Source organism: Typopeltis vanoorti, chromosome 1 (assembly GCF_054136105.1).
Source record: "Typopeltis vanoorti isolate ZY-2024b chromosome 1, IOZ_Tvanoo_1.0, whole genome shotgun sequence".
In the NCBI taxonomy this organism is placed as follows: domain Eukaryota; kingdom Metazoa; phylum Arthropoda; class Arachnida; order Uropygi; family Thelyphonidae; genus Typopeltis; species Typopeltis vanoorti.
The window spans coordinates 130,475,707-130,503,466 of record NC_143549.1 but is presented as its reverse complement, the minus strand read 5'-3'; the positions used below and the strand labels follow the sequence as shown (position 1 = coordinate 130,503,466).

The window sequence follows — 27,760 nt, the reverse complement described above, 5'->3', positions numbered from 1 at the left end:
AATGCTCAGGATGGATGTCAAAATTTTGCAGGATGATTTGGATAGTTTGGAGGACTGGGCTAAGGAGAATGGATGTCAATTTAATGTGGAAGAATGTAAGGTTTTGCATTTTGGGGTGAAAAGATTAGCAGCAGTATATCAAAATGGTGGAACTGTACTCCAGAAGATTGACGAGGCCAGGGATTTGGGAGTGTTGGTGGATAGGGAGTTGAAGTTTAGGGGACACATCGCAAAATTGGCAAAATCAGCTCATCAAATCACTTGGTTGCTGAAAAACACTTTAACGAGCAGAGACAAACAGGTTATTATTCCTCTGTATCGAGCCTTGATAAGACTCCCATCTAGACTGCTGTGCTCAGATATGGGCACCAGGGTTTCTTCTCGATGGGGAGGAGGTGGAGAGGATCCAGAGACGAGTGACACCAAGATAATAGCAGGACAATGGAATGACCCTTATGAGAACAGGTTGAAGATTTGTGGGCTGCAGAAATTGGTTGATAGGTGGAAAAGGGGTGATATGATTGAGACATTCAAATTTCTGAATGGTTTCTATAAGATTAATTCAGAAGATATTTTTGAGAATAGGACTGGTAGTTGGAGGACTAGGGGCCATCTATGGAAACTTGGTAACAGTGTGGTTAGCAAGGGTGTTAGAGCTAAGTTTTTTACTTGGAGAGTGGTAAATGAGTGGAATAAGCTGCCAGAGTCTGTTGTGGGTTCCATGAGTGTAAATGAGTTCAAGGAGAAGTATGATAGATACTGTGTGAATGTTGAATAGTTGTTCTTGCCATGATGTTGGGCCTCCCTCGATGAGTCTAAGGACTCCTTGGAGCTGCCCATAATAATAATAACTTTTGTTTGTTTACTTGGATAAAGGATATGCATGCAAGAATTGAAATTAAGCAAGAATATAATTTCATATCAAGTATAATTTACTTTGTAACCAAATAAATAATTAAAAAAAACTACAATCTTCTCACCCTCTTCTCCAAAAGTTAGCATTAATAGTATACTGAAAAACTAAATAAATAAATAAAATAAACTATTTTAGAAAATGACTATGATAAGTCAGAAAGGAAAATTTTACTTGTTCTACTTTACTGTGAATAATATCAAACAGTGCTGTTCATAAACTATTGTTCACAGAACGTCATCACTTGCCATTATAGAATTAAGCTGCATCTTAACACATGCCACTTCTGTACCACAAGATGTATTAAGTCTCTCTAATGTAATAACTAGTTCAGAAATTTTAAATCTTTTTAAGATCTATGAAGAATATTTGAAGTGTTCCTTTAAATTTATGGTTCCTATGTTAAGACTTGCATAGATCACGCTGGAAGAGTATGTGAAATTTGGCAGTGAATCCTGCAGAAACATTGTTGACAATTGACGAGAAAGATCCATTCTAGCTGTTTGTATCTGCAGGCAACCATGAAATGGATTACGTCACAGTTTCAGTGTCTTATCACAGTTAATGTAAAGAAAATTTATAATCTTGTTGCTTCTGGAAATCTAAAGGAAATTAGGAATTCGTTTTGCACAATGTTTGGAAATCTCTTAAGTGATGTTATAGTATAAATGTTGACACTAGCAAACTACCTAACGAGCCTTTCAAAACTCTGAACTGAATACTTAATAGATGTATGCATATTAACTGCTTTTAACTAAATTGTTATTTGGTTCAAAAAAAACTGTACAACTGTTTCTCTTTTCACTAAGTCTTAGTATTCAGTTGTCCTTTCTGATTTTTTACTGTATAGATCCACACTGCGGTTGCTATCAGGAGGAAAAGTGGGAATAACAGTGAAATGAAACAGTGGTGTTTGTTGAAATAAATATGTACTGCAATTAAGAGTATTTCAGATATCATGTTCTGTTAGTTACCTTCATATTTTATGAGTATTATGTAATAATATGTGTAGTAAAATATTTTACTTAGCTGGTATCTAAAAATTGATAGGTAATTTATTAGTTTTCAACTTTAGAATTTTAAAAATAATTCTTCTAGCTTTTTTTTTTTTTTTTTTGAAATATGATGGTGAATTACTTTTAAATTAAAAAAAAATGATTTTTTGAAAATATGATTATATTAAACAGCATTAAAGTATGTATCAGTTTCAGTAATTCAGCACATCTAATTTCTTTATTTGAAAACACCTTTTTTTGCAGATCTTTGTACCTCTTTTGTATAGTTTGCTTCAAGTAATGAGACAGTGTTCTCTAGAGTCAGACTCGTTTAAACAACCTTTGCAAGCTTTAGCAGAACTCTGTGAAATCAGATGTGGATCTGGAGGCAACGTGAGACCTATATGCGCTCTGGTGTGTAATTCCTTTTTAGTAATTTTGTTCTATTATTATTTTTTATTTTCAGAAGTAGAAGACTGGTACAAATGTTTTATATTATGTTATATATATTATGTTATATATATCATCATCAGCATCATTGTCGATTCACTGCTGGATGAAGGCCTTTCCAAGATTGCTCCAAAACTATCTGTCCATGACTCTCCTTTCTCATGTTATTCCTGCAAATCTGATGATATCATCAATCCACCATGATTTAGGTCAACGTCCTAGTTATTTTTTCCTCTTGTGGAACCCAATCCAGTACTTCTTTTGTCCATCGTTGAACTTGTCTTCAAGCAGTATACCCAGCCCATTGCCACTTCAGATGTTTCACTCTTCCTTTGATGTCAGAGACTTTGGTTTGATTTCTTATCCACTTATTTCTTTTGTGATCCAGTCTTGTGATACCAAGCACACTTCTTTCCATACTAATTTGTGTTGTTCTTAAATTTTTTGAATTTCCTTTGTATTTAGTGTCCATGTTTCACAGCCATATGTCAATATAGGAAGAATACATTGGTTAAAAACTTTTATCTACAGGCATAATGGTAGTTGGCTTTTGAATATTGAATATAATTTTCCAAATGCTTTCCACCCAAGTATTGTGTGTCTTTTAATTTCATCCATGATATTTTGTTTCATTGATATCTGTTGTCCTAAGTAGTAATGATTTACTTGTTTAATTTTATCATTATTGATATTTATTATTTCTGGTTGGACATAACTATTGAACATAACTTGGGTCTTCTTTAGGTTTATCTTTAGTCCAGCTGTTATGCTAGCAATTTGAAGTTCTGGATACCAGTCTGTAATTCATGTGCAGTTGAAGTAAAGATAACTGTGTCATCTGCAAAGCGTAAATGGCTTAAATATCTTCCACTTATCTTCCGACCTTTCCTTTCCCAATCAAGAAGTTTGAATATTTCTTCTAGGCATGCTGTGAATGATTTTGGAGATATTGTGTTACCCTGTCTTATACCTCTCTGTATTTCCACAGTAGAGATGTTTCCATTGAAATGAATTGCTACTGTGTCATTGGTGTATACTGATTTGATGGTTCTGACGTATGGCTCCTCCACTTGTTGGTTTCATAATGTTTTAAATATTGCACAAGTTTTACTAAATCAGAGGCTTTCTCATAATCAATAAAGCCAAGACATAATGATAACTGATATTCATTACACCGTTGAATAATCTGCTGTACAACTTAAAATGGTTTAAGTGTACAGCAGATTGTGCTAAAGTTGTTGCATTGTGCTAAAGTCACTCTGAAAGCCTGCCTGTTTTTTTGGTTGTGCTAGGCCTAGAGTCGTACAAAAGCCTATGAACTAAGACTTTTGTAAACACTTTGTAGACCACTGATAGTAGAATGATGGATCGGTAGTTCGTTAGGTCTTCTACCTCAGTGTATCAGAATTAGGGTAGTCTTCATGTTTTTGGTACATCATTTTTTTTCAGGCATAAAGTAAATAGTTCTGCCAAGAGTTTGTAGATCATTTCTCCACCTGTTTTTAGAAGTTCAGCTATTACTCCATCTTTACCTGCAGCTTTTCCATTTTGCAAGCTTTGGATGCTCCACATAACTTCTTCTGGTAGAATCTGTCTTACTTTAGCTATTTCGTATTTGTCTTCTTCATAGAATTCATCATCCTGATATAATACCAAGTAAAATTCTTCAATTCTTTTTGCTATGTCATATCTAATCTCTGGTTATGGTCTCATCTTGTAGTTTGACTGCAACCATCTGTTTATTGCTATTTGGCTTGTTTGAGACTATGGTTGTTTTTAATTGTTTGTTGTATGAATTTTTACAATTGAATTTTCTTATTTCTTCTGTGATATGTTTTTTTGATCATTTTGCACAATTCAGTGTATTCAATTTTATTCTGTAGGTTATTTGATTGTTTCATTTCTCTTCATTTCTTCATCAACTGTTTTGTTTCTTCAGAAATTTTGTCTTGTTTCTGTTCTGTGGTATCAGCTATTTCAAGTGAGCATTGTAAAAGCTTTTGGATAATATTGCCATTACTTTCTGATGGATCAGCATTGTCATCTGTAATAAGATGTTTAAATCTGTTGTTTAATTCATGTTGGAATATATCTTTTTTAATGTTGAGTTTGTGTACATCTATGTTTTGCTTTGAGCTTTGAAATGTTTTTCTTTCTTTTTGGCAGTTTATTTGGATTTTACTGCATACCATACGATGGTCACTTCCAATGTTGAAGGTGTTTATAGCAGAGCAGTCTTGAAAGATGTTTTTCTTATTGCTGAGGATAAAGTCAATTTTACTAGTTTTTCCGTTTTGACTTTTCCATGTCCACTTCCTATGTGTTTTTTTTCTTGAAAAAAGAATTCATGAGTACAGGTTTTCTTTTACTGCAAATTCTATTAACCTTGCTCCTCTATCATCTCTCTTGCCATATCCAAAATTTCCCATTGAGCTTTCATCTGACTGTTGTATACCAATTCTAGCATTAAAGTCTCCCATTACAATTCTGAAATGATGTTTTCCTTTATTGTCAAGTTGGAATAAATCATGATAAAAGGCTTCAATTTCTTCATCAGTATGACTAATTGTTGGTGCATAAACTTGGATGATCTCAAGAGTTTTGAGATTTGAACAACAATACTTGCTATTCGATCAGATATACTGTCAAATTATATTATGCTGTTCTTTAATTTTTTGTTGCTCATGAATCCAACTCCACTGATTCTTTCCTTATCTTGGCCTCTATAATATAGTATGTCTCCATTTTTTAATTGAAGAATTTCTTCACCATTACTTCTAACTTCACACAGTCCAAGAATGTCCCATTTTAGTTGCTTTATCTCTTCAATTAGTTCATTTATCCATGCTTCACTGCTCGGAGTCCTACAGTTTAAAGTTCTAAGGTCTAGTTTTCAATGTGACATGATCTGGTTACCTGAGGATTCATCCTCTGCCTTCACGTTTAACTGCCTGCTGCCGTAGGTGGTAACAATCTGGCCTCCAGGGAATGAGGGCCATTGCATTTCTGTTTGATTCATCTTGAAAGATTAGCTATAAATTCACCATGCTGGCCAACTGCGGGTTAGTGGAGGCAATATTTTCACATGGGATCGCCAGTCCCAAAACCACTGGTCCCCATGGCTCTTTATTCAATATATTCAGAGCTCTCCTGATATCCAACTGGTGGTAGTCAGGGTTTCCCCCGATTCGTCACCTAGGGGATGTGCTCGGTACACACACACACACACACACACCTTCGAATCAAAAAATTGGAATAATCAAAGAAAATGTGTTGCATGATTTGTAATTCTAATTTATTGCATAGAAAATAATTATTACCAAATATGAATTAGCATAATCTAAATCTAGATTATATAACCATGTAAACACAGAGAAATGTAATATAAATTTTAAGAAAACTGTTACTTAGAAACATTCACAAAATTAGAATAATTTTTAACATGATTCAAAATAATAGAATATTCCATATTTTTCCAATTGGTTTTGAGGAGAGCCTAGAAATAGTATATATTTCAGTAGCTGCAGGACTGACTCGTGTGTGAGGAATTGTTTGTGCATGGATTTCAGTTAATCATTTGCTTAACATGAGTCAAATGATTGATATATCAGAAGCTAAGAAGTTTGTATGGTGTCTGTACACTAACTACATGAGTTCCGACATAAAAATGTGCACAAATTCACATGGAGAAGAAGAGGCAAGGAATAAGAACTGTCTCATTGACTAAGTTATTGTTGATAGTGATGTTTTCTCAGTGGTGCAGGACACTAAAGTGTTCAGAGGATTTGAAATTGGAAGTGATCACCATTTAGTCTTGAGCAGGATAAAATTGAATGTCATATTGAAAAGAAGAACATGTAAGAAAGTTTTAAAGTGAATAAAAGTTGAGCATCTCTCAGATGTGAATTGTAGACTAAAATACCCAAGCATTGTGTGATTTTCTTTCTTGACTACTTGTATAAAAAACTAAAACACATTTTAGGAAGGTTAGTCAAGTGAGTTTAATTTATCATCCTTACTAGTTTCACCGATTTTTGCTATCGGCATCTTCAGGGATACAATTGGTAAGCGATATGAAGGTAACAGACTAGGTTTTAACTGACAGTTCTAATTCATACAAAATTAATATTGTGCGAGACAATGCGCGTGTCTCGGGAACACGATTTATTTGTTACGAGACATAATGTAATTGCTGTGAAAGTTCATTTCTTTGATGTTTAGTGATCTAATTAAAGTTTTCCAAATTTCTGGTAGGATTAGACCTTGATTCTTGTTTAGGTTTCCTGTTGAACGGGCGACCATAGCAGCTTCCTTGAAAGTTCTGGAATGTTTGTTCTCTTCTATATAAGGCATATGACTCTTATCCCATTCGATTAGATGGTTGGTAGAGGCAAAGTGGGAAGAAAGGCCTGAAATATCTTGTCTGGTGTTTCTAACATAGCTTATGTGCTCCTTCTGTCTCATTTCGAAGCTTCTAGAGGTCTGACCAACATAACTAACACCACAGGAACAAGGTATATTATATACTCCAGAGTACTTGTAGAATGGATGAGGGTCTTTCGGTGATCTTAATAATTTCTGAATGGTATTGACTGGCTTGAATGCTACTCTAATATTGTGTGGTTTTAGAAGGATAGCCAATTTTTTGGAAATGCTGCTGACAAATGAAATAGTTATAGTACTGATGTATTGGGTGTCATCACGTTGTCTTTGTGGTATATGTGAAAAGAGAATCTTGTTGCAGAGTCTTTTAGGATAACCATTTATGGATAGCTCTCTGGATATTCTAGTTAATTCTTTTTGTAAGTCATCCTGGTCTGTGGTGTACTGTATAGCTCTTTTCTTAAGCATATGGATAATGCTAAGTTTCTGAGATATATGATGTGGCGAGTTGAAATGGAGGTAACATCCAGTATTCATAAGTTTTCTATACGCAGACAGGTTGATACTGTTATTGGTTTGTTTCTTTATTAGGGTGTCTAGGAATGGAAGTTTTTCATCTTTTTCAATTTCTAATATGAATTTGATGGTATGGTGGAAACTATTGATTTGGTTGAGATAATCCATTAAAAAAGAAATTAAAAAGAAAAAAATTAAAAAAAATTAGAGGGTGCTAGAACTGGGCACTATGGAGAATGCACAACAGCAGTCATGCTGGTTTTAGTCAGGAGTTCTTGCAGACTAAGTATGATCATTCAGAGTAACTAATCTCAGTGGCTCTAATTTTCATGTCATTTTTGTTGCATGCCTTTCTGTAGAGGCTCTCAGAATATTTGAATTAATAATACACAATGTCAAAAAAGAAGAAAAAAAAAGCATTTCAAACTAAAATGAACTTGAGAAATCAGTTGCTTGTGTTCTAGTTATTGACTCCTCTTTGAACACAAGTTAATATGTAAAGGTTTCCATGGCAGTTTTTGGTTAAAGTAGAAATTAATGTGCAGGAAAGGAAGGTAAAAGTTAGCAATCAAACTACTGTCTTTACCTCATTTCTTTCATCCCTAATGGAAGTCATCAACAGGCAACTTCACTACCTGGGAGTCCACCAATATGAATTCTGCCACTCTCAATCCTTGTCAGGTTCTCTTGTCAACTCTGTGTTTAACTTTTTTTTTTTTTTTTTTTTTTTTGCTCATTCTTCATTAGAGTGAGGAAAATCTCTTCAGTTTCATTGTTGCTTAAACATAACTCTTGTTTTCTTTCTCTCACAAAAGATCTCAACTCAATTCTCATTTGCTTTGATAATGTGCTTCAATCTCCAGGCCAGAGCTGATTTCTCTTCCTAGGTCAATATGCAACTCTCCTTCCAGTCACAAATATATCACATCTGACCTCTTCTAAAAAAAAAAAAAAAAAACAATAAAAAAAACAAACAAACTTGGTGTCTTTTTCTACTTAAGATGCTAGTTCAGATGAGAAGGAGAGTCTTAAGTAGAATTATGGATCTGTCTAGCTTTATGTTTTTTGTTTGGCTCAGTGTACAAAAAGTTTCCAAAAAATTCTTGATGCTGTATGGAAAGAGCTTGGTTGTTTTTTGTCCTGTGCCTTTTCTCGAGATATTCAAGGCGCTGTTCTTTTGAACTGGATTTCACTTACTTTAGCTGCAAAATATGAGTAGCTTTTGTACTTCCTTCAAACCTGTTCCAAAGCAACTTTGTGTGTCTTCCATTTTCATTCTCGTTAACTCTGTTGTCTTAGTTTTTTCCAAAGGCAAAAACTCCAGCTGTTCAAGAATGGGTTCTATTGAGAATAGGAATTCAGTAGTTCCTTCTTTGCTTTGAAACCTCTTTTGTCTGTGAAGTCAATGTATATCAAAGAAAAGAATAAAGGAAAAAAAAATCAATATGCAGAAATAGCCAAGTACATAGAGAAGTCACAAGGTATTACTCTTCAAGAACTCATCTATGACTTTGACTTGAACATGATCCAGCAAATTCAGTTGTATCTACAACATAGCAGAGAACTTTGTGCTATTTCATTGATATTATCTGGCAGTTTGTCCATCCAGAAATTTTCTTACTTTCTCATGCCAGTAATACCAGTCTTAATTTAAGTCCTATTGAAGGGATTTTGTATCATTCATTCCTTATAACTCTATCATGAATGAACATCTGAATGTCTTCCATTCCTTCTTCTTCCATGTTCTGTAAAGGTTGAAGTAGTTGTAGCTAAAGAGTTATCATCATTTTACAAGGAGGGGTTATGCTTTCTGTTTTTTTGTTTTTCCTTTTCAATTCATCATGGCAGAAATCTTCACACATCACTGAATGGACAGTAGTAGCTTCTAGTTCCACCTCAGTGCATGTTGCTGTGATTGGTCAATGAATGTGCAGTATACAAGTAGTTCAAAATGGTACCTTTTATATATGTATAGGAAGTAGAGAGTGATGGTTTGGATTCTTTACTGCTGAAGATGTGGGTCTGATAGAAATCCATATGCACTTGAAAAATATATATGGAAATAATGTCAGAAACTTGAGGTCCTTGGTGTCCATGGATGAGGTCCTCCTCCATGCCACCACCCCTCATCAGTTTGCACACAAGAGATGCAATTGCAACATTTAGCTAGAGTGATCTCCCCCATTCTGTCCATATCCTAGATCTGGAATTCTGATTAGCACTGGTTGGCCTGCTGAAGAATGTACTCCAAAGATGCCATTTTGCATATGATAAGGAACTGAAACAAGCTATTCATGAAGAGTGCCAATGTCAGAGTTGCAGCATCTCACTCAACAATGTCAAAAGCTTATTAAGAATGATAAAAGCTTTGTTGAAAAATGTGAATGATTGAGGATACCCATGTAAAAGCCATTTAAATAAATTATATTTTTCTGAGGGGGAAAAAAAAATATTTACACCATTAGATGCTACATATGATGCCTTAATAACTTCCAGAGACAGCCATATACTGTCTGTCAGCCAGAGACAGACAGTATATATATATATATATATATACAGGGTGTTCGGGATAAATTTGACAGTTTCGTAAGGAAAAAGAAAATCTTCTTTGTATCTATTAAATTTAATGAATTGACAAAAAAACATTACAGGCAGAGTTAATTACAATACTATCAACAAGATTTACTCAAAATAACCACCATTAGCATCGATCACAGCTTCAATTCTGCTTCGGAACCTCGAACAAGCTGATGCTACAGTCTCCCTGGGAAGGGCCGCAAAAACTGTTTTAATTTTATCCATTAACTGGGCTTTTGTATTACTGGAAGTGCGATTGGTGTCTTTTTCAACTGCGCCCCATACAAAATAATCCATGGGGTTAAGGTCTGGGGAGTTTGGAGGCCAAACATTTGGACTGGTGAAGTCGTAGAAATTTTCAGACAACCATTTTTGACTTTTCCCAGAGGTGTGGCAAGGGGCCGAATCCTGCTGCCATACATACGGCCTACCATTGGCTACCCTTGTTATCCAGGGCTTGAGTACAGTTAGCAACTCCACGAACAAAGCCCGAATTCCAATGCCAGGGTTCTTCAACACCTGTTCCTGCAGATTTGCGAGGAATTCTGCTGTACGAACGCAATCAGATCGTCTGCTAGGGATCTTTCTTCTTGCTACATCCTCGTAGTCACCATTGCAAGTCTCTAGTTCATGCCTGATTGTTTTTACTGTATTCAGGGAGCATTGGGCAGCAGTCGTAATATCCTTATTTTGATGGCGGGCACGAATCATCATGATACAAGTTATTCTCTTCCATGATTCAGGTGGGTTCCAGCTATCCATCCTTTCTGACATCTTGTATATGAATGAAGAAGGGTCCAAACTTTTAAATGAAGAGAAGTGTGTGTTAATACATGTAACTTACGGAAAAATATAATTAATTATAAATATGTCAAATTTATCCCGAACACCCTGTATATATATATATATATATATATATATATATATATATATTGAGAGAGCATCCAAAAATGCAGATAAACATCTAGTTTATCTGCATTTTTAAACAGTTAATGGATTGTTATGTTTCTGCTTGAATTTTAGAGAAGAATAATATGTATTCTTAACAATTAAAACAGTATCAACCAAGTCACCACTTCTGTATTGTAGCTAGTCTCCTGCTTCTGCAGTTCCTGCTCACATTTTTACATATGTCTTTATTATTATTATGAGATATTACTTATTTTTAGATGAAGTTTGTAAAACAAGCAAGGAATAAATTTTCTAAGTTGATTAGATGCAACTTGTGGTTGTGGTGGCTGTGACATTTTACTTTTTTTAATTTATCATCGACAACCCTACCCACCACTTTGCTCCAATTTTGCAATAATTATGAGGGAAGGGGACTTTAAAACAAGTATATTTCAAATCTGGTCAAAAGCATGAGCATTGTGATTTTCAGTTGTCTATGAAGATAGTTGCCTCCCTCTCCCAACAAGCTCTCTATTCATTTTAGTCTGATTGAGCTGAATTTCTCATAGGACCTTAAGCATAAGAAAATTGGTTAAAATTGGATGAATATTCTTACATATGTCTGCAAAGAACATGATCCTTAACCCTCCAACACACACACACACACACACATTCATTTTTTTTTTTTTTTTTTGTCTGATTAGTTTGAGCTTAGAGAATCTTCACTAACATAAGAAACAATTATTTTCCAAATTTGGTCAAAATATGTTGAAGATTACAACTTGCAGAAGCATCTATAGAGAAGGAAAACACTCTTTCGTTTGGCCAACTACTGTTGCTGATCTCATTCTCTCTAAACCAAGAGGCTATGGGTTCAAATCCCACTATGGCAGGAATGTTTGTAATTGTGTTTAGGCAGGAGAAAAATTTTAATACCTGATGTGAGACCACTGCCTTGTTTTTTGGAGCTCTGGAGGGACTTGAAAAAGTTCCACTGGTTTGTAGAACAGGTTCCCAGATTATCCAAAGTAAAAAAAAAAAAAAAAATTATATATATACTTTTCTGAGTCGACTAAAACACAACCAACTGCATTTTCCTGGTGTTTATAAAGTTATGTGCGACTGTGGTCGACCTTATTTTGGCCAGACAGATAAATCTATTTCACTTCGTCTTGAGGAACATAGATGTGACATCTCCTACAGTAGAACACGAGTGAGTGCCCTTTCCAGTCATGTTCTCTTCTCCGCAAACTCTAACCTCGAAGAACGGCCACACCAAGTTGATTGGGACTGCACAACCAATTTATATATATATGCAAGGATGAATTTGAAAGACGAATTATAGAATCCAAAGAAATAGTTCTGGACCCTTCACACTTGAACAACAATCCAAGCTACAATTTGCCTGATTCCCATAGCGCAGTAATCCAATACTGGTGCTATGGGAATCATAAAATTAGCTGTCACACACATTCTACTCATGCCAACAGTAGCACGTGGTCACCTATTCAAATATGACTGTTATTATTCTGCTTCTTTTTATTCAGCTGGAAAGTCCATGTTTTTTGCCTTGTTATTTTTTTAAGTCTTATGTTATTTCTTACTCACTTGAAGAAGTTGGAACACCGATGAAACTGATCGTGATTTATTAAAGTTTTTTGTTATACTTTCTCGGGTTCTAGTCGGTTAAATTTTAATTTTATAAATGTATACATCCCGAGTCAATCCTAATTACAACAATATATATATATATGTAATTAATAAAAATAGAAAAAAATCCTTAGACACTCATAGCACAAATGCTTACATTTCATGGTGGGAGTCATAAAAAAAAAAGTTACTGTTTAATCTTATTATGAGAATCATTAGGATCAAAATCCAACCTATGTATAGTAATTCTGTTACTTAGTTGAATATTATCAATCTGCTAATTTCACTTGACTAAACCATTCACCAAGTTATAGCCTGCCAAATCTGAAGCATTAAATCCCATTAACAAAAAAAAAAAAAAAGATCAATTTGAAACTAGTGAAAATACACTTAGAAAGCATTGTTTTCTTTCTCCTTTTCAGACACTTCTACAAATCACTAAGAAATTCACTCAAATTATTTCACCTAGATTTGGAATGTAGTTGTTTGTTATGTTGATAAATCTCCCTTGAGAAATGCAGACTGATCAGAAAGAAATGAAGGGGGGGGAGAGTTGTAAAGATGGGATCATATTCTGTAGACACTTACAGGTCACATTATTCAACTAATTTGAATAATGACATGTTTGAGTAAATTTATGATATAGCTGCTTCTGGTGTTACTTTTGAAATATTTATCCCAGTTGCACTAAAACCAAGGTTGTACTAATGTGGGATTGTAGAGGGGGACTTCTTTCATTCTTCACAGTTATGTCTGTCACATTGCTCAGTCATTTTCCAAAGTATGATTGCATTGTGTAAGATCATTCCTCAGGGAAATTCATTCCATTCAGACTGTTTGAAAGAGGAAGTATTGAAGAGATCAATTCTTCCTTAAACACTTTTGCAGTATCTTTCAATAATTTTGAACATATTTGTAATATAGCAGTTCCTGATTTTGTTGTCAAATTCTCTTGGCAATTTCAGCACATTTGGATGAAAATATAATGTGAAGGTTGTGAGAGAGAAAAAAAAAAGTAAAATATTGCAAACACACTATATTGCATCATTCACTTTACATGTCATTCAGTATTTAAAATAAGCATAACTTTCATATAATTTATCTATGTTATTAAATATCCATATATTACCAACGTTCATCCATACTGGCAGTCTCACGGGGAACAATCTTAATCAATGTCACTCATCTTTGGACAAATGCCATGGAAATTATTGTTCTTAATAGTCATTTGATGGATTTGGAATAAAGACCTCATTAATTAACGATGCTAAGAAATTATATTCTTGGTTTAATCCTGTATCCAAGTGTAAGCAAACAAAGTTTGCACCTGAAGTTAACTTCACTACTGGACATCTCATATATGGATGCTAATGACTTCACATCACTTGCGTTAGTATCCCATGATGCAAAGCACATATCCTTACGGACATGTATAATTCTATGCATTATGTGAAGGGTCACTACCCAGACCAGTTTTGACCTTATTGAGGTCTCATCATGGGATATTAAGGCAAGTGATGTTGAAGTCATTAGTCTCTATATACCAGTTGCCCAGCTTGAAGTCACTTCATGTGCAAACTTTGCTTTCTTGCTTACACTTGGATATAGGATTAAACCAAGAATATAATTTCTTGCCAGCTTTAATTTATAGCATAACCAAGGGGAAAATCTTTCAATATCTATCTCTAATCCAGAATATTTTAGTAATAATGTGTGACACCTTTTGGCTACTTGTATATGGAAATATAATTTATGCATTACTTCAACTTTAATATTATTTCTGGGTCTGGCTTCCACTGATGAGACTTCAATAAAGGTTGAAACTGGTCTTGGTAGTGGCACTTCCCCTAATGCATAGCATTCTACATGTCCATAACTATATGTGCTTTGCATTATGGGATATTAAGGCAATGGATGTTAAGTCATTAGCCGCTATGTACCAGTTGCCCAGTCATGAAGTTACTTCATGTGCAAACCTTTTTTGCTTATACTTGGATAAAGGATTAAACAAGGGATATAATTTCTTGGCATCTTTAATTTATAGTATAACCAAGTGAAAAACTTTTGACAAAAACCTAATCAGTAATATTTCAAATTTGGGATTATTTCAAATTATCTTAAGTTAAAGATTCTAAGAAATTATATTCTTGTTTCATCCTTTATCCAAGTGTAAGTAAACATTGTTTGTGCATGAAGTATCTTCATGACTAGGCCACCATACAGAGACCAATGACTTTGCATTAATTGCCTTAGTTTATCCCATAATGCAAATCACCCATTCTTTCAAATTTGAATCAGTTGAATGTAAAATTTTATGCATTATTGGAGGGGCCACTACCCAGAGTGGTTTCAACCTTTATTGATGTCTCATCAGTGGATACCATATTCAAATGATAATATTGGTGAAGAATTCTTATAGTATAGGATTTCAATTATCAGTCTGGGATTATTAGTTTGGATGGAATTGAGTGTGTAAAAATGGGTGTAAAAATTTCAAATCCTGATATGATTGCATCAGTAAAAATTCTAAAGTTTGTGTTACTTTTTTTTCTTTAACGATTTACATAATTTTATCTGAATGAATCAGATAAAATTATCTGATTGAATTATATATATTTTCACTACCATTATCCAAATACATATGATCTAAGTGTCAGTGATATTATAAATATATCTAAAAATAGGCGTGCCTGTGATTCATCCTTCATTGTGTGGTATGTGAATGTATATTTCTCTCTCTCTCTCTGTGTGTCTGCTAACAATGATTAGAAAAACCAGCTCCCTCCTCCACCAAGTCCTGATAACATCCATAAGTTGGTACAGTTTTCCTGACTTATTTTTTAATGGTATTAACAACACCAAACAATTTTATCAAAGAGATGTTTTATTAACTGCTTATATTTTGCTGAATTTCAACTCACCATCATCAGAGCACACCATACTTGTACACGTGACAGTGAGTGAAACAATACAATTGCAATGGACAAAACGCCTTCTAACGAGGGCATGGGTGCCAAAAAATAGGACTTTAGATCTTTTCTCCATTGCAATTGTATTGTTTCACTCACTCACTGTCATGTGTACAAGTGTGGTGTGCTCTGATGATGCTGAGTTGAAATTCAGCAAAATTTAAGAAGTTAATAAAACATCTCTTTGATAAAATTGTTTGATGTTGTTAATACCGTTAAAAAAAACAAGTAATGAATAACCATCAACCCCCTAAGCTTATCTGTTAGATTGGTACAGTTTTGTGTAACTTTATGTTCTTGAAGTACAAAAAATATATCCTCTTCGGTATATTTCATTACCATGGGCAGGTTTCTGTTGAGATCTCACTAGAAATTTGGTGATCACATTTTTCTTTGTCTTGATATTTTGAAGAATGTACAAATATTCTGTGATAAAGATCATATTAAAGGAGAGGAATTTTTGTTATGGTCAGCTCAATGCAAAAATTATTGACATCAATGATACCTGGTTGACAGAAAAGTATATAGTTACTGAGATGAATGTCAAGGGTATTGTGTTTTGGGGGAAGATAGCAGGAATAGTATAGAAGGTGAGATATTGTTGATGATAGTTAAAGAACTTCAATTATAAAATTAGAAGTTAAAGATGATTTTAGGTCTGGGGGAGATGGTTCATTTAAGCTACCTGGTGCGAGATACAGGCCCGCACAACAAAATATATTGTTGGTTGTTGCTATAGGCTGGGATGTTGTCCACAGGATAATGTAGTTGTCAGGCATCACTAGATTAGTACAGTCAGTGCAGGCTAAACAATTATTATGGGGGGGGGGGTCTTCAAGTGTGGGTGCATATAGTTGGGGTAGCAGGATGAACGTGGAATTTATTAAATTACTAAGGGATAATTATCTGAATCAGCATGTCATGAAGGAGACCAGGGCTTTGAGAGTGCTGAATATGGTAATAGCATCAGAAGATTATTATCCATAACTACAATTGACACTCTGCATCTGAATCAGGGAATGCAACCATGTAGTCTTGTTCTGGGAGGTAGCTAAACATGTGGAATTCTCAGTCAAGAAAGGATTTAACCACAAAGCTGATAATTATGACCCACTTAGAATGCAGCTATGAACAGTACTGTGGCTTAAGAAGCCATAAGGATTGTTTGAGAGAAGCAGCATCAGTCAGAAGGATAAACCAAGTAGGGGGGTTAAGTGATTGAGTAGTGATACAAAAGAAACATTGTTGGAGGGAATATGAAGAAAAGGTGATTAGCATACAAAGTGCAAGCAAGAAGAGTGACTGGTATGGTAAGGAAGGTTAAATCAGATTATGAGAGAAAATTAGCTAAGTGGGGCAAAGTAAATCCAAAAGAGTTTTTGCGCTATTATCATCATCATACGACAGTTATTCAATTTAGTCAGGGAATCTTGCAGACTTGTACTGGATTTATTCAGATGTATAACATCTGCATAAAATAAAGAGCCAAGATTAACATAATTAATTTTGATATCAGATTTAACCTTCATAATGTGATCCATACAGATAATGAATAACAGTGGAGTTAATGTGTATTCTCATTGCACACCTGATTTTTCCTCAAACCATCTTCCTGTACCTCCTTCACTTTTAACTGCTTACTTACAGCTTAAATAGAGACCATGTATTGTTTTGATATAATGTCCCATTTACCTCATATAAGTATAGCATTTTGAAGAGCTTTCCTCTTAGCATCTTATCATATGCCTTGTCCAGACCAACAAAACTTAAATACAAATCCTTGTTATATTCCCAAGATTTCTCAACTATTTGTCTTAAAGTGAAAATCTTATCCTGACAGCCTCTATTTGGCCTGAATCCAGCTTGTTCTTCACCAATGTATAGCAGAGCTAATCTCAGGTGGTATGGTCACTTAAACAAAATGGTAGAAGAAAAATTAGCAAAACAAGTGTTCTCTGCCAGGTTGGCAGTATAAAGAAGATGACAAGATACTCGTATAGGTGGATTGATACAGTAAAAAGTGCCTTAGAAGACAGAAATATAAGATCTGATAATGTTGGAGTCTTGACAATTAACAGATTGATTTGGAGGAAAATTGTAGATAGGAAGTTAGTTAATATCATATCCTGTACACCCCTTGAGGATACATATCAGGAATTTGATGATGGTTTTCTTCTTCCAGTATGGATATGTATTCCTGATTGCATCCGTTGAGTGTTTTTTACCATTGTGCTGTCATCACTGCTTGTTTCAGCAATTTTTCAAAGTAATTACCCCATACATCAATGATATCTTTTTCTCCAGTTTTCTTGTCACCTTTATCATTTCTAATTCCTTTTACAGCACTCTTTCCTCCATTTCTGAGCTTTTTCAATTACAACCTCCAGAATATCTTGCCACCTTCTTGATATTTATTTTCTGTTCTTACCAAAGTCTTTTCACAACTTTTGTTTAGCTAGTTTTACCCAGTGTTTAACTTTCTTACATTTGTCTTTTTTTTCTTCTGATTTTTCTGTCCTTGCAGACAGACAACCTCATCACATGCCTCTCTGGCTGAATCAATCAATGTTTTCTTCAGGATTTGCCACTGAATCTCCAAGTTTGGCTCCTGTTATCAAACTCTTTCATTTTTTCTTGAATAATTTTTGTGTATTTTAGTCTATAGTTAACATCTGAAAACTGCTCAACTTTTATTCACTTTAAAACTTTAAAACCTTCTTTTCAATATGAAATTCAATTTTATCCTACTCAAGACTAAATGGTAATCACTTCCAATTTCAAATCCTCTCTACACTCTAGTGTCCTTCACCAGTGAGAAAATATCACTATCAACAATAATATAGTCAATAAGACTTTTCTTGTTCATTGCCTCTTTTCTCCATGTGAATTTGTGCATATTTTTATGTTGGAACATGGTGTTTGTAATAACCAGTCCATATCCTGAGCAGAAATGCAACAGGTATTTGCCATTATTATTAGCTTTACTCTTTCCTCCAAATTTTCCCAAAATATTTTTGTCTGTCTGACTATCATTTCCTACTCTGCTATTTAGATTCCCAACAAGGACCAACTTTTCATTTTTCATTGTGTCAGTTGCTTTTTCTAAAGCCTCAAAAAATTCTTCCACTTCTACCCTAGTAGAATCTTCTGCAGGACCATAGGCATAAATAAGTCTCATTGTCCAGTTCCCCATTCTGATATTTGTCCACATCACTCTACTTGATGTTGCCTACCATTCAAGAAGATTTTGCCTCTTATTTAGTGTCAAATACTACACCTACTCTTTCTTTTACTTGTCATTGCTTGAATCTAACATTTTGTATTTATATGCTCAGGCAGTGGAAAGAGGTAAGATAGTTCTATTACATAAAGGTGGCTCCAAGACAGAAGTAGCAAATTAGGGACCAGTTAATATTTCTGGAGTGGTGGTTAAAACCATCATTTTGGTTTTTGCTATTATGGAATGATAATTTTAACAGTGTCGATGGCAGGAAGGTGACAGAAGGAGAATAAATAGTTGAGTTACTAAGTGATCTCCCAGCAAGGATTTATCGTCCAGGTGGAGATTTTGCTCGTGTGAGAATTACAGTAGGTGAATTGGAGATGCGCAACATATTGAAAAATGTCACTGAGAATACTGCAGTGGGAGTGTATGGCATGTGGGCCTGTGTGCCATGAGAATGTGTAAGAGAATTGGCAGTACCACTGATGAAGTTGTTTAATTTAAGTCTCAGTTCTGACAAGATTTCAAGGCAGTGGAAAGAGGTAAGATAGTTATATTACATAAATGTGGTTCTAAGACAGAAGTAGAAAATTACAGACCAGGTAGTATTTCTGGTGTGGTGGTTAAAGTATTCAAGAAGTTGAAAAATAATATGATACTCTGTGAGGTGAGGTGGACAGCACAGTTTTGTAAAAGGTAGGCACTACCTTAGTAATTTACTCTCATTTTATAAGAGATGGAGATCAGCATTAGATAAGGGAAATAGCCATACCATGATACTGATTGGACTTGTAAAAGCATTTGACAGAATACTCGAAGGAAATCTATTATTTAAGTTGGAACAAATGGGAATGAGTATAACACTGTTGACATAGATTGGCTGACAGCAGACACCAGAAAGGTATATGGTGTAATGGAATCTAGGAGAATGAGAGTGGCATAGGGAATGATTTAATGGTGTGGGGGGGGTATTCAGTTATTTGCTGATGATGCACAACTGAGGAGAGTAATAGTTAAGGATGATATAGATATCCTGAAGGATGATTTTAATAAATTCGGAGTGTGTACATGTGTACAAAGGAAAATGGTTGTCAGTGAAATGTTGCAAAATACATATAAGATTATGCACTTTGGGTTGAAAAGGTTGCATACTGTGTATCAAATTGATGGAACTGGATTGCAGAAAATTTTGATGAGGCTAGCAATTTTGCAGCTGATGGTTGAGGACATATTGCAGAAGTTGGCAGAATACTTGAAAGGATTACTTAGATGTTGAAAACATATTAACAAATAGAGATAGGCAGTTATAAGGTTTTGATTTTGCTGCATCTTGATTACTATGCACAGAGTTGGTCACTTGGATTTCTTTTGGATCAGGAGGTGGTGGGGATCCAGAGACAAGTAACGAAGCTGGCAACAGGTGTGTGGAATGCTCTGCTCCCTATGAGGATAGGTTGAAGGTGTGTGGGTTACAAAGTTTACTTGACAGGAGAAAAAGAGGGGACATTATAGAAACTTATAAGTTGCTAGCATATAAGTTGTTAGCAAGAGTGTGTGTGTGTGTGGACTAGATTCTTTGCTTGTGGAGTGGCGAATAAATGTAATGTATTGCAGAAAGTCGTTATGAGTGCTCTGACAGTTGAATGACTTTAAGGAGAGGTATGATAGATATTATACATATAAAGATTAGTGAGGGGGTCTCCTGTGAGTCTTATGATTCCATGACGATATCTTTATAATGACAATAATAATAAATTTTCATAATACAGCCTGTGGACTGATATAAACAAAAAGTCCAGTCAAAAACCTGCTTAGCATACTCTAGTGGATATTTCACTCTAGCAGATATTATAACAGGCTACCAAGAAGTTCTGAGGTACCAGAAACACAGTGCTATTCTAAAGAAAATTTGCTTAGCAAACTCTCTTCCAAAACAAACTATTCTCGAGGTTCTATAAGTGCTCTATAGTGTGAGTTAACTCTATTCAAGTTAACATCTTATGGTCTGTTTTCCATAAAGTAAACCATAAGATAGCTTGTAACTGAGTAGCTACTTTCCTCTGTGATAATTCGCTGTGTCATAGTTGACAATAACCATGTCTTCTGTTCTAATACTGAAGAATCCCAAACTTCCTTGCTTTTGTCCCCTCTTTTCCATCTATTACAAACCTTGTAATGCTTGGACATTCCATGCTTTCAGACCATCCATTCCTAATGCCCTAAATGCTGATCTTATCATTTTTGAGTTGAACTAGGAAAACCTTATTATTTTTACTGCTACCAAAACAGTCCTATCTTTTTTCCTCACCAAAGAATTTCACTTAATCTTTCTCTTTTTTTTTTAATATTTTATTAAAGCTTGTATTGCAAGGCAAGATTAGATTTATCATCTTAATTTAACTTACATCTCTATACTTATACAGCTTTTCCAACCTTCAGAAAACCTGGTGCACTTTTTTGCATTCATGACATTCCTTCTGACTTGTACAGCTGTTAATGTTATACAGATTCTAAATTGATCCAATCCTACCTTAGAATACTGTTCTCATGTTTGGGATAGTGCACCAAAAACTTTCCTGAAAATTATTAATGCTATCCTTGAGGGAACAGCCTAGTTAATTGTTAACTTCTCTCTCTCTCTCTCTGTCTCCCTTCCCATCTCAGTCACTCATTCCATCCTTTGTGACATTTTTTCTGCCTTTCCTATTATGTATATTTGCAGGTGCTGTTCAGTTGAATTGGTTTTCATCATTTCTCCACTTTCTCTACACTTATACAAAAATGAGCCACTTCTGATCCACATCCATTTATAGTTCAACTTAAAGTACATTGAATTAATTCCTCCTCATGCTTCATTCAGTTTGTATTATGGAACAGCATTCTGCATTTAATTCTTGTTGATAAACTTATACGTTGATTATACACCACTTTTAATTTTTCAGGAAATGACAATGTATTGTAGACTATTAATTATAAAAACTTGAATTAATACTTTCCTATATTTTGGCAGTGTTATGCACCCAAATTTGTTGAAGTTTGGAAAGTTTTTTAAAACTGAGGCAGATTCTATGAATAGGCTTTCAAACTTGTATTTGCTGCGGTGTAATAGAATGGCCTTTCAGATTGCATTGTCAGCAAGTCTTGAGTAGCTGTATTGGTGAAACTGGATTAGTCCTTGTGTTCGGATATCCTGATATTAGCTGTCCTGCCTGTCCATGGTAGGACAGTTTACAACTGCAAGGAACCTGGTAGGCATAGAGGATGTGGCTGGTGTTTGGTGGAGCAGATAAGAGATGCCAGTTTCTTATGTGGGCTGTAACTGGTTGTAAGGTTGTATTTCCTTAGGATTTTTGTTAATTTTTTGGATGTGCCCTGAATATATGGAATGGTTATAGATTTTGAATGATCTCTGCTTTGAAGGGGGGGGGGGGGGGGAGTTGCTGTTGGGCGACTACTGATGGATGTATCTACCTGTATGTGTAGGGTTTTCTGTAAATGGGGAATGCCGGGGATCCTTCAGGCTGGCTTGTTATTGGAGTATCTAGGAATGAGAGACTTGTTGTTGTTTTCCTTTTCAAAGGTAAAATCTTGGGGTGTTGTTTGTTTAGGCATGTTAAGAAATTGTGGGATGTATCCAGGCCATGCAGCCAAATGGAGAACACATCATCCAAGTAGCTTAGCAAGACAGTGGGTTTTTGTGGGGCAAAGTTTAAGACTTTTTCTTTCACGGTCTCCATAAAGAAGTTGAACAGGGGTGGAGATGGTAGAGAACCTATGGCAGTTCCCCCCCCCCCCCCTCTGTTTGTAGAATTTTCCTGATTAAATGAAATAGCCTGAGTTCATGGTGAACTGAAATAGGGCTGAGATATCGGGAGGAAATATGTCTTGCATGAGGTCTAAGGTATCTTTGAGTGGGACATTAGTGAATAAGGAGGAGACATCACAACTCATCACTTTGTCAGTCTGTTGAAGTGCCATGTTTTCTATACGGGCTTTAAAGTAGGCCGAGTTTTTTATGTGTGAAGGTATGTTGCTAGTATATTGTGTGAGCAGTTTGGCTAAATGTTTGACTAATTTGTATGTGAGTGAATCAGTAACATCCACAATCGGACATAATGGCACATTCTGTTTATGGATTTTTGGTAGTCCATATATCTGGGGCTAGGTTTAAAACCTTATAACTCTAGACCCTTAAATTAAAACCTTATAACTCTAGACCCTTAAATTAAAACCTTATAACTCTAGACCCCCACCCCATGGTTGGGGGGGGGGGGGATCTAGAGTTATAAGAGTTTAATCTGTTTGTAACTTCCATAGGCCAAGAAATAACCTTTTCAGGGAGAGCCTATGGGATGTTCTGATTTGTATGCTGGTAGGATCATATTCTATAGAATGATCTAGTAGTAAAGAGGCAAGCTTACCTGAGTAGTAATTATTATTCTATTGTTGCATTTTATCTCTTGCAGAGCCTGAAATTCTTTTTTTTGAGAGGTTACTTTTTGGTGGTTAAGGTTTTGTGAGAACACTGAAGCATTCGAGATGCTGGAAAGGATTGTCCAAAAGTCGACGTTCAACATTGCGACAAGCGCTTCTTCCAGCGTATGGGATATGCTAGAAGAAGGCCATGCTATTATGCCACAGCAAATACAAGTTTGAAAGACTATTTATAGAATCTGCCTCAGTTTTAAAATACTTTCCAAACCTCAACAAATTTGTTGAGGTGTGGAAAGCATGAGACTGCCCCAAATCTGGGAAGCATATATTTTAGGAATGCCAGCCCAATGGTCAAGACAACCCAATTTAGCCCACTAGGGGAGGTACTGTTTTAGGACTCTCAGCCCAACTTCTGTTGACTTTGTTCAGCCTCATTTGCTCAGTGTTAGTGCCTGCATGCACATATCGTTTTTTATGATCCCTGATGATGGCAATGTAACATTGCCAAAATATAGGAAAGTATTAATTAAAATTTTTATAATTAATATTCTGGTATATGTTATCATTTCCTGAAAAATAAAAATGACCTTCTGCATTTAGTTTTCCAAAGGTGATTCTCTCCTTCTCTTCCTTGAACCTCTCAGCCTAATACTTCTGCCATCCTCTTTTGGAACACCACGAAAAAAATAAAAGCCACCCTATAGGAAATATAGTTTTGAAAAAAAGCCAGTTAATAAAAATTTAACCAATTTACAATTAAGCTTATTATTTTGAGAATTCTAGATTATTAAAATGTTTGCTGTGTATTAAATTTTTTTTTTTTAATAATCTGTAAATAACAAAACATCTTTACTAAGAAATCTGATTTCTTTATCTTTTGTTTTGTTAGTTGGTTCAAGAGAAGCTGTGGCTACCTGAAGCTATTTCTCCAGCAGGGGGTCGTGAAATTACAAAACTCTCCTTTCTTGGGCCTTTTTTAAATTTGTCTGTTTTTGCTGAAGATAATGTAAGTTTTGTTAAATTAAGTAATATCAATTCTGATTAGTTAAATTATTCATAAATAAACTGGAGCTGATTCTGCAAGTCTTTGTACCTCTTGCTGTTAAACATTGAAGGAAAGGGACTCAAAAACTGTGGATGTCTTATTAAAATTGCATAAACACATACAGTAGCATAATGCTCTTCTTTCAATTGTACTTACCACCCTTTAAAAAGCATTCCTCAATTAAATACAGAATTTAAAAAAAATTACACGAATTTTGGTTATTGGGAGGATCTTGTTCTCATGAAATTACCGTACAAAATTTGATCCTTATTCTCCTTCCACTTTTTTATGATCTGCATTCTCTCTCTCTCTCTCTCTCTCTCCTCATATCCCCCCCCCCCCATCTTTTGTTACTTCTTTGCCATATTATGCTATCTGCCAAGCATTTTTCCACACATTCTATCTCATTATTTTTCTTCGGATGGAGATTGCCATATAAGTGCACTCTCTTTTTCATTAGCTTCAGTTCGTTCTCTTCATTTTCCACTATTTCATTCTTACTATCACTCATGCTGCATACATCCATGCTCACTTTCAACACCTTACTTGAAACAACAACCTCACCTACAGTCATGCCCATGTGTTCTCATCCTTTGTCATTCATCTTACTCTTCCCCCACTTCTGGCATTCTCCCTCCCACTTACTAGTTTCACTTTCTTTCCTCAAAACATTTACTTTACAAAGCAAATGCATTTTACAGATGCTGCAGTGAACAAAACCACACACACAAAAAAAAATACTTAAATGATGTAATATCAGAATGTGTTCCTAGAGTTCAAAGAATAAATAAAGTAGGAGTGAAGTGGATATGTAATCTTATCAAGCAAGAAATTTGTAAGAAGAGGATGATGTGGAAGGAATACTGTGTGCATGAGGATGATGTCCATTATGAAAATTATAAGCAGGCCAGAAGAGTCACAACTATTGTACAGAAGGTGAAGTCTGAGTATGAAAAGAAACTGGCTTATAAGCTAAAGACACCCCCCCCCCCCTCAACGAATTTTGTTTTTATGTTCAAGTAAAAGAAAGAATGAATATGAAAGAATAACTCTACTGAATGCAGACGGTGCAAGAGTGACAAATTCAGAAGAGGTTGTTCAACTAATGAGTGCCCGTTTTGCTAAAAGCTATCAACCTGTTGTATGCAACATTGTGCTCAGAGCTGCCTCTTCTCTGAATGAAGAAACTCATCTGTGTGTGAAGGGGTATTAGAGCTATTGCACAAACTGAATAAGAATTCAACAATAGGGACTGATGGGATATCAGCACAGATGCTAAAAGAGTGTTAAGCTGAACTGGCTATTCCTTTGACCATTCTATATAATTTGAGTTTCAAAACAGGGATATATATAATTTGAGTTTCAAAACAGGAATGATTCCACAGGAGTGAGAAGAATGTATGGTAATCCCATTGCACAAGGTTGATGATGCAAAGACTGATGTATCCAATTATCGACCTGTTAGTATTTCTGGAGTGATGGTGAAGATTTTGGAAAAGTTGGTTAGAATTTGCATTCAGAAATGGGTTGACAGAGAATCTTCACTTTGCAATGAACAGTATGGGTTTAGCAAGGGAAGGTCATGTTTTAGCAATTTGCTCTCATTCTATAATAATGTTACCATTAAGTTACACAAGGGGAATAGATACAACATGATACTTTTTAGATTTTGCTAAGGCTTTTGGCAGAATACAGCATGGAAGACTGTTGCATAAATTAGAGAATATGGATTTGTATTATAAAATATTAGATTAAATAAGATGATGGCTGACACATATCAGAAAGTGGTATATGGGGGGGATGTGAGTCTGCAAGATTTAAGGTCACCAGTGGTGTACACGAGGATCAGTCCTTGGTCTGCTGTTATTCATTTTGTACATTAATGAATAACAGCAGACATTGGGAAGGATTTGACAGCCAACGTACAGCTATTTGCTGATGATGCAAAGATTGGCAGGTAATCATGAATGTAGCTGATGTACAGTATTGGCAGAATAATTTGAATTGGCTGGAATTGTGAGCATGGTAAAATGGATGTCAGTTCATTGTTAGTAAATGTAAAGTTATGCACTTTGGTGACATTAGATATTCACTGTCATATTATATTGGTGGGATTATACTAGAAGAAACTGATCAGACTAGGGATCTTGGAGTTTTAGCGGCTAGGAAGTTGACTTTCAAGGACCATATAGTAAAGATTGCAAATAGAACTCAAAGGATGATTTCAGTGCTGAAACGAACTTTGACATGTAAAGATGTCATTTTGCTTCTTTACAAGGCCTTCATAAGACCTCACTTGGACTGTTGTGTGCAGGTCTAGTCTCCTAGGGGGCCTGTGGTGAATCTGACACAGTGGAAAGAGAGAGAGAGAGAGAGCAGAGAAGAATGTTAAAAGCGATATCAGGATTGTGGAATACTGATTATGAAGACAGATTTCGAATTTGTAGACTGCAGTCACCAGCAAAGAGGAGGAAGCAAGATGATATGATTGAGACTTACAAACTTGTAAAAAAGTGTCATACAGGATTTCAGTTGATGGAATTTTTCACTTTATGGAGGATGGGGAAAGGATGAGAGAGAGCATCCTTGGAAGCTGAGAATGAATGCTGTCAAGAAAGCGATGATTCAAATGGATTGCCATTTGAATCATTGCCACTACTTGTGTGTTCAAGTAGTGCAAATGAATTCAATAACAAGTATGACAGTGCTTGTATTATATGGCCTTCCTCGATGAGTCCCCTAACCCTTAATAATAATAGTAATATTGAAATTGCCGGCAATTCTTCTATTCATCAGCACTATGACATACAATTGTGTACTTATAACAAAAATACTAGTCTTTAAAATCACATAAGCAAACCAACTAACCTTATATGCAAACAAAGAGTCATAAAAATAATTATCCAGAAAAAATGAATAAATTATGTCTAATTATTTTCAAAAGCAATTTATCTTTCAGCCTCTTATTTATAAAGGTTCAGTGTATTAAAGTAAAAGAATGATGAAGCTTTGATATTTGCTGGTTAAAATGTCTGAACTAAATAAGTGCAGTTCTCAGAAAATATCCTGGAAGTTTAGGATACTTTTTAAGGTCTAATTACAAACTGTTTGAATAAAAACTTTAAATTTTCTGAAATAATTTTATTGACATCATTTTTTTATTCTGTTTGTGAAGACAGACAAGTGCATTTAACATGTTAGGACAGTGGCAGTCCTAATTTTATATATATAAATGTTAATTTTATACGTACGTACATACATCTCTCTCTCTCTCTCTCTCTATATATATATATATAGACTACCTCGAGTCTGGTGCTGGTAGAGAGCTTGTGAATAGTATACTAATATTTGGAACGAAAATATGATGCAAGATAACTCATAGTTGGGCCTTTTTTAAATTTGTCTGTTTTTGCTGAAGATAATGTTAGTTTTGTTAAATTAAGTAATATCAATTCTGATTAGTTAAATTATTCATAAATAATTAATTGATGTGGTCTGAAAAGATCTCGGCCTTGACTATAGATGGCAACACTATCGGCAAGATTTTTTTTTTTTTTTCCAAGTTGGTACATCTGTCAAGCATCCATGTGAAATTGCAAGTCATTCTATCAAGTAGTTTGTTTTATACAGCTGTCTGAAGCAAAAGTGTTGTCTGTATCCCTTGAAATGGATAAAATTGAGTATCGTGCAGTTATAAAATCTTTGTTAAAGAAG

At 35.0% G+C, this 27,760-nt stretch overlaps 1 protein-coding gene across 1 annotated transcript in view; it reads left to right on the top strand.

The window, feature by feature from the left end:
* Positions 1-27,760, top strand: part of Ube4B (Ubiquitination factor E4B) — a 418,857-nt gene that overhangs the window by 191,145 nt on the left and 199,952 nt on the right. Inside the window, exons 10-11 of the mRNA XM_090393738.1 lie at positions 2,173-2,322; positions 23,891-24,007. Of these exons, the coding sequence (XP_090249864.1) occupies positions 2,173-2,322; positions 23,891-24,007 (267 nt within the window). The remainder of the gene's footprint in view (positions 1-2,172; positions 2,323-23,890; positions 24,008-27,760) is intronic.